The sequence below is a fragment of the Clupea harengus genome, chromosome 4, assembly GCF_900700415.2.
Source record: "Clupea harengus chromosome 4, Ch_v2.0.2, whole genome shotgun sequence".
Taxonomy (NCBI): Eukaryota; Metazoa; Chordata; class Actinopteri; order Clupeiformes; family Clupeidae; genus Clupea; species Clupea harengus.
Window position 1 is genome coordinate 8,739,828 of NC_045155.1, and position 8,103 is coordinate 8,747,930.

General features: G+C 45.3%; 1 protein-coding gene across 1 annotated transcript; it reads left to right on the forward strand.

The window, feature by feature from the left end:
- The first annotated feature begins 200 nt into the window (after positions 1 to 200).
- Positions 201 to 6,547, forward strand: ccn5 (cellular communication network factor 5). The gene is made up of 5 exons (XM_012834958.3): positions 201 to 553; positions 1,712 to 1,928; positions 2,275 to 2,523; positions 5,230 to 5,444; positions 5,578 to 6,547. The coding sequence occupies exons 1-5, from the start codon at positions 503 to 505 to the stop codon at positions 5,863 to 5,865; spliced, it is 1,020 nt and encodes a 339-aa protein (XP_012690412.1). The 5' UTR covers positions 201 to 502; the 3' UTR covers positions 5,866 to 6,547.
- Positions 6,548 to 8,103: the final 1,556 nt, after the last annotated feature.

An 8,103-nucleotide genomic window follows, 5' to 3' on the forward strand; every position in this document is an offset into this window, starting at 1 on the left:
TTTTCTGTGGCTGGAATTGGGGAAAATCTGGAAGCTGCAGTGGCAACAGTAGGGATCAGCTGGATGCAACAGAGGGAAAGTGGAATGCGAAACATTCCCGTTCCCGACACTGTTTACAAGACAGCAGGCTGTGACATCAGTAGCCGCAGGTTATAAAAGTCAGTCAGCACTGGCGCGGACCACACTCTACAGAGAGGGAAAGAAAGAGCAAGAGAGAGAGAGAGCAAGAAAGAGGGAGACAGGGGGAGGGAGAAACAGAGAGAGGACTGCCAGAGAGTCTAAAGGATTATTCATGAGATAAAGGAATTTTGAGAAAGCAAGTGAATGAGTGCTAGACCGAGTCTGCCAGTGAGTTGAGGAAAGAGAGGGAGATAGACAGGCACAGCCATAGGCAGAAGCACCTCTCATGAGTTAGAGCTGCTTCTCCTCAGAGTGACAGTGACAGTGGGAGGAAAAGAGAGTAGAGGAGTGGGAAGCACAGCTGGCCACGGAGCACACACAGATGGGGGAGAGTGTCCTTGCCTGGGCTTTGCTCTTCTGCATGGGCACACAGGTGAGAGCTGTGATCAGCCACAAGGGCTTATGGGTATGCTAGATATAAGCATTGCAGATATAGTATGTAGCATTGCCCAATGCTTGTTTTAGAGTGCCATAGTAATTGCTACTGTTGCTGCTTTCAAGTTCCTCAGATGGGGGAAGGTAACAGTGGGTGTGAGATTGAGTCTCAGCTTGCATTTGTTTTCGGCCTTGGCCATGCTTTTGATATTACAACATCCCAGCAGAGAGAAGAAGAATGTGTGGTGTTTGGCTTTGCACGCTGGACACTGTCCTGCTGTGAGGACAGGTTGAGGATGTTAGTTTTGGAGACACAGAGGCCGTCTGGCCTTCGCAGTGGACACAGGTCCTCACAGATTCCAGCTATTTGTACCATTTCCTCTACATCGCAAGGCCAGTTCAAAACATGTAGTCTCAGTTTGGCTGCTAGTTCAGAAAATTGTTTACAAGAGATCCAAGAGATAAAAGACATGTTTTCATGCAAACTAGACCGCTGGAAATATTGCACAAACTGTCTCAGAATGTGTATGTGTGTGTATGTTTGCAATGCCATGTGTGCTATTTGTCTGAACTTTTTTTTGATTCATGAGAAAAATTATAAATCACGAAAAACCCTATTATTTATATAAGGTCTAATGCATACATATTTCCATTTAATTACTCCTCCCAACAGAGCTAGTGCCTAAAAAGCATCTGGCAAATGATTTTTGTGCCTGATGCAAATGTTAAGTCACTCACTGGTGCTACGTGTACTAGATGCAGGATTGCATTTGACTGATTTCAGATTATGGCTATATTCACATTGATTTGTCTGATTTCAGATTATGGCTATAACACATGCATTTTCAAGTGTGAATTAAGATTGCACAGGTGTGAATGTGTTGGCTATATTCACATTGATTTGACTGATTTCAGATTATGGCTATATTCACATTGATTTGTCTGATTTCAGATTATGGCTATAACACATGTATTTTCAAGTGTGAATTCAGATTGCACAGGTGTGAATGTGTGTGTGTGTGCAGGTGTATTCCAAATGCATGTGTATGTGTGCCTGCAAACAGGTCATCATGTGTAGAAGTGTCTGTACTCATTTCCGAGTGTCTATTTAGGCTGTGTGTGGCAAGCTCACAGTTGCACTGTGTTGCTGTGGCAGGTCTCGAGCCAGCAATGTGGGGGGGCGTGCCAGTGCCCACCTGTGGTGCCAGCCTGCTCTGTGGGGGTACCCCTGATCTGGGACAGCTGCCAGTGCTGCCAGGTGTGTGCCCGGCAGCGTGGCGAAGCCTGCAGCGATGGCAACCCCTGCGACACCCAGAAAAGACTGGCATGCGACTACAGTGCCAGCTTCCCCGGTGACCCAGGGGAGTGTGTGAGTGAGTACCAGCCTGCACATGCTTGTGCACATTTCTGAAACACAGCCAGAGGACAGGCCACATAACACACACTGGCATCCATAAAACTTACGCATCCATAAAACCTAGAATCCAGGTCACCTGGTCATCATTCACCAAGTTCATGTTACATGACTGTCACAATAATGGCTTCTACCTTCAACAGTATCTGGACCCATATGTGAGTGTGTGTCTAATTTGTGTTTGTATATATATATGTGTTTGTGTCTAATTATCCCTATGTATGTTTGGATTTGTGTGTCTGTATGCTTGTGTGTGTGTGTGTGTGTGTGTGTGTGTGTGTGTGTGTGTGTGTGTGTGTGTGTAGATGAGAAGGAGCTGGGCTGTGAGATGAACGGTGTGCAGTACTCCGAGGGTCAGGTGTTCCAGCCATCCTGTGCCATTCAGTGCCGCTGTGAGGGGGGAGGGGTGACCTGTGTGTCCCTGTGCCCGGAGGATGTGCGTCTGCCCAGCCCCGACTGCCCCCACCCCCAGCGCAGACAGATACAGGGCTCTTGCTGCCAACAGTGGATGTGTGAGAACATGGACAACAACATTCCACAGGAGGCAAACGCAGGTACACACACACACGCACACACACAAATGCATGTGCACACGCACACACACACATGCCTAACACTCACATTTTAGCACAGGAAGATCACATCAGTGAAGGCCATTTTTCCGTTTGATTGATTGATTGATTGATTTGATTGCTAATCAGCAAACATGCTTTTGCTAGCCTTTCATCCTGCAAGCTGCTAGCAAAGCGAATCTTGAAGGAAGTCTGTTACTGAGCCTTTTTTTCAAAATCCCACCTGACATCTTCCTTGCTTATTTTAATCATTACACCTTTAATTACACCCCAAACACGTGATACACAAGATGCTCCAGAACAACTCATGCTCACTTTCTATAATTTTCTGTCACACACAATGGCTCACAACACCTACATCATTGTTTACATTCTGTTGTGATAGACTCCGTGCTAAACAGACCCTGCTCTCTCACAGATGTGCCGAACACAGTCTACTCTCCTCTTTCTCTCCTCCTCTCTTTCTCTCTCTCACCCACACACACGACTTCACTGAACACTCTCTGCTTTGTCCCACACTTTCATCCCTTAACACATCCTGCCACCCCAACCAGAGCACTTTAATACTGAACCCGCCCCACCACATCCCCAAACGCTTCCAGGAACCACATCTCCCTGACTCATAAACAACCCATGCCTGTTTTATACAGTCATAACCCTGCATCCCAGCCTTACCAAAAACCCTGCACACAGAGGTTAGTGCAAACATCAAAACCACCTTCAAAACATCTGGCAGGTCCAGCCATGTCACCCTGCTCGGAAGAACAAGAACAGTACATTTTGTTCTGAGCACTTTCCCACAGTGCAGGAGAGGCGAGAGCCATGCCAGAGCAGCGCGGCCTGATTATTATTACGTATGACTCAGGATATTCAATCTGTAGAGAACTCTCCTCACGCCACTGCTGTTTTCATACTCCCTCGTCTCCCGAAGGCTGCGGTCTGGGCTACCAGGGCCAGGGCCAGGGCCAGAAATAGCTGCCATTCTGGCTCACAGGCCGCAGTTAGCATCACCAACTTGGACACAGCTCCATCCAGTGAAAAGAGTACAGAGGCCATTAGCGTAGCGTTTGGGGGGGGGGGGGATGGAGGCTCCTTGTTCAGGTTATGTCAGCTTTATATAACGCTGTCTGGGTCTGGGTCTGGGTGCTGTGGCCATAAAGAGTCAAACGTCTGTTCACAGGTCTGTAAAGAGACATGCAGGCAGGCATCCAGATGCACCGAACACTCCTTTTAAAAGTTCATCAATGAGCACTCAAACATATCACAGTATTATGCCGTCATAAGAGGCGGGCAGCCAGTCGGGAGCACCGGGACATTTCGTGCGTGTGTCAGTATAACAAAAAGTCCCATCAGAGGACAATGGAAGTCCAATCTAGGGGCAAACCTGGGCAAATAAATAGCCTCTAAATAACAGTAAAATGTACGCATGCGCTATGAATCATCATTGACTATATACAGGAAATGGACAGCCATAAGAAAGGGAAAGGTGGAGCAGAAAGGAAGAAACATAAAACAGATATAAAGAAATAAGCAACATGTTTGTGAGTAAGACACCAGGTCAGTAAAAAAAAACAGTAGCTAAAACAGACTCACACAACATACCCAGCATGGCTAGCTAAGTAGCTAATAACGCAACGGCCCGTAAGGCTACAGTTTTCATGTCTTTGTGGAGGAATTATTTCATAGTAATGAGTGCAACATAGTGATCGTATGACATTGAAGATAATAGCCTTTGTTTCAACTAGTAAAAAATAATAGCCTAAACCTAGAATATGGACTTGCCAGCACTCGGTCATACCACATAAGATAGGGAAAGGGCTCACACTCTACAGCGAACCAGGTCACAATGATGTAAACGTAATACATCCATGAACGTAACACAGATGCCTGTATGACACAGGCAATGAAAGATTATCAGCGCTATCTGCAGATACACTATAACATTACAAGTTACTACACTGATGCTTACATATAAAGATAATAATTTCAACTTTTGAGCTAACTCTGTATCTCTCATTCTCTTTTTAAAAAGTGTAAGCTAATGGTTTGGCTAATAGTGTGTCTAGCCTTGTATATTCCTGGGGAGTTTTTGAAAGTGCACCCATAACCATAGCATACCGTGAAAACGGTCAGTCCCAATTTTTTTTAATTTTTTAATCTGGATAACTTTCCTCCCAGATGAACATAGTGGCCAAATGTATAACTAGTCTGGTACCCGTTACATAAACAAATAGGGTTAGCCTACAAAATTAGTGGTCTGGCTGTTTGTGTGAACAGGGTGGCCTGGGATGGCCACTGGTCATCATAAAGAAAATGTGAGAAATTTAAGTCTTGATTTTTGTATGTAATAGTGTAATCTTAAAACATACATCTTTAATCTCGCCTATTATTCTCTGTGATATTTATCTGTGGCTCAGTGGTCTGTAGTGGCTCTTTAGTACATGTGTATGTGCGTGCTTTCGAATTTGTTTGCACTTCACATTATATGGCTTTTGTATCCCTAAATTAGTGTCAAACATTTCCTTCTGTGAAGCGCATTGTGTTTGGTATAAAATAAATAAACAAAGTTTGATTTGATTTGATTTAGAACACCTTGTATGTAATAGTGCATTCACCACCACTACCATCTGAAAGTTCTCTCGTGTATTGATTTGTGTTCTTCCATGTGTCTCTGTGTGTGCTCTACAGCATCAAGCATGGCGTGGGGCGTCCTCCCTGGACCCCCTCTCCTCCCCTCGTCTGGCTGTAAGGAGCACAGCACCGAGTGGAGCGCCTGCTCACGCTCCTGTGGACCTGGCTTCTCCACACGCCTCACCAATCAGAACGCAGCCTGCTATCTGGAGAGGCAGACACGCCTCTGCACAGTCCGCCCCTGCCACCTCCGTCCCCCACGTGGCCCAGCGGTGAGTGTACAGCTAGCCAAGCAGATACTGCCAAAAGGCACACTGGGATATGTAGTTTTTCAAGTAAAAGAGTAGCCATAGTATTTCCTCACTTTTAGACTGGTCATTTAACCATGATGCCTTTGTATTTCAGTCCCGGCGGAGGTGCCAGCCAAGTGTGCGTGCGACAGTGCCCTTGCGTCTGAGGCACCGTCGCTGCGTTAGCACCCGCGTCTTCCAGCCCCTCTACTGCGCCCGGTGCTCCGACGGGCGCTGCTGCACCCCACACCACACGGGCACCGTGCCCGTCACCTTCCGGTGCCCAAACGGGTCGCTGCTGCGTCTCAGCGTCATGACAATCAAGTCCTGCGCTTGCCACCATCACTGTCCACAGGCACCCACCCGCAGGCAACCACACAGGAGCCCTGCCTACTGGGGGTAGAGCACCACCCCACCTCCTAGACACCCCACCACACCGGGGTGGTGGCAAACAGGGACGATGCCAGGTGGTGTGATAGTGAGATGTGACTGGCTATGAGGAAAGGGTGTGTTGAATGTAAATTCCCAGGTTGGGGACATCATTATCCACTAACTGTGGCCCTCGCATAGTCAAAACAATGTAACTGGAATCATCCATTGTGCATGGATAAGAGCTGCTGTGTATCCTGACATTTACCAGCTTCGGAGAGCTGAGAGGAGAGAAAAGACCCCAACAGCAGACTCTTTATCCCTCCTTATCGGGCCAGAGAAACATGTTCAGACCTGAGATTTCTTGCTGATCCATGAAGCCATGCAGTGGTGCCAAACCTGACTGTTTGCTTTATTACACTTGTTTTTCAGACAACATTTCTGTAGGAGGCTTATCATCTGGACACATAAAAAGACCATTAAAGGTTTTCAGTGCGAGCCTACTAAATACCCGATAACCCATGATGTGCATTGCACTAATTTGCACTGTATGAATGAGGTATGTTTAAATTATTTCAAAGAAATCTTTAGTTACTTACCTTCAAAACATTTTATAATACAGTAGACCAGTCGTTCTCAAAGTGTGGTCCGCCAGTGCCCCGTAATGGTCCGCGACGGCCAAAAGTAAATTATTGCGACATTTCTAACATACAACTCAGAACGAAGAGAACACAGTCAGTAGTAGCCTAATCTATTAAAGAGTTGCCTAATCTATTAACAAGGTAATGGATTGGTGGCTTAAGACAGGGACAATGAAAAGAAAATTAAATGAGAAAGCCCCTGACACAGACAGTAGGAGAAGGTGCAACGGCGAGATGGTTCAGCCGCAGTTGGCATCATCACGCCGCGGAGCTGCATTCAAACAGCGTTTTTTTCTCCCGCTGCGGAGACAGCAAGATGATAACTATATTCTGTGTTGTGTGACGTTGGATCATTTACAAATCTTAATTATGAAAAGTTGACTACTAGGATGGCTATATTAATGCCAGTCGGCTAGCCTTCTGTTGGTAGTGAATTAATGCGGTGGTGTGGTCGGTATGCGCATCGTTGTATTTATTGGTTGTGTTGTGTGAAACATTGGCGTGTCTGAGTGTGTGATGGGAGCATGAGGCTGTGAGCGAACTATAGTTTGTAACATAACCAAGTCACGCATGGAGCAGGGTTCCAGATGCTTTGCCTAGCGCTTGTCATATCTATATAACTAGCCTACCGGTATGTAAAAAAGGAGAGCCCACCCGCGAAAATCATGTGCCGCTAACAATTGTCTGGCGCCAGTTCTGGGTAGGAGGCCTGTTGTTCCGGAGATATACTATTTAGTTAGGTGGTCCGCAAGTTTTTTTTGATTAGCTAAGTGGTCCTTGGTCTGGAAAAGTTTGAGAAACACTGCAGTAGACAGAAGAATAATATTGAATGAAAATTTCTGACTAGGAATACATTTGTGTGTTTGCACACTACACATGCACGTGAACACTATACACAAACACAATCCTAGGACCTCTAGGTGCCCCTCAAACGTCATGATGTCATCATCCTCTCCGTGTGTGTGTCATCTGCAATAAAAGCCATCACATTTCATTACAAGAGGAACGCTCTCCAATTACACACACACTGAGCGCGTAACACACTAAGAAACCTACACTCCTACATCCAAAGACATCTGAAAATAAAATATGAACTCAAATTTCTGTCCCATGAAATCACAACACTTTCTTTTTTTTCCTGAAGCTTAAGTGTGGGGAAAAATTGACTGATATCATGTTAACATTGTAGATACATGGTTTCCAACAGACTGGAACCATGGAGAGCCATTAGTGCCAAACATTTTAATTGCGTGATACTGGAATGTACTTTACTGAATATGGTGTTTGGCCAGGGGAGAACTATTTAGTTTTGTTTTTGATGGGAAATTGAAATGGAATTCACTGTTAAAATAGGGGTTATTTTCAGTCTATTAGCCTCCCTTGTGATGGTTTTGGTTCTGTGGCTGGTAATATAAGAAATGAAAGAGATCCCTGGTCATTTTGTTTTATCCTGTGAAAGAAAAAAGATGAAGGAACCATTTTCTACTTTCTTCCGGTAGGACAAACTACCTGGCACCCCAGAAAATAAAATAAAATAAAATGATCTACATGCCACTGAAAATTATTACATAATGCTGAAGAATATTTAGGGGGACTGTCTCTGTATCAGTTGTTTTTTGTTTAGGCCAAGC

Excerpts from the sequence above, each read along its gene's own strand:
- ccn5 (XM_012834958.3), top strand. The coding sequence starts at position 503 with ATGGGGGAGAGTGTCCTTGCCTGGGCTTTGCTCTTCTGCATGGGCACA. Across the intron at positions 2,524-5,229 it reads TCCACAGGAGGCAAACGCAG|CATCAAGCATGGCGTGGGGC; the intron begins GTACACACACAC and ends TGTGCTCTACAG. Across the intron at positions 5,445-5,577 it reads GTCCCCCACGTGGCCCAGCG|TCCCGGCGGAGGTGCCAGCC; the intron begins GTGAGTGTACAG and ends TTTGTATTTCAG.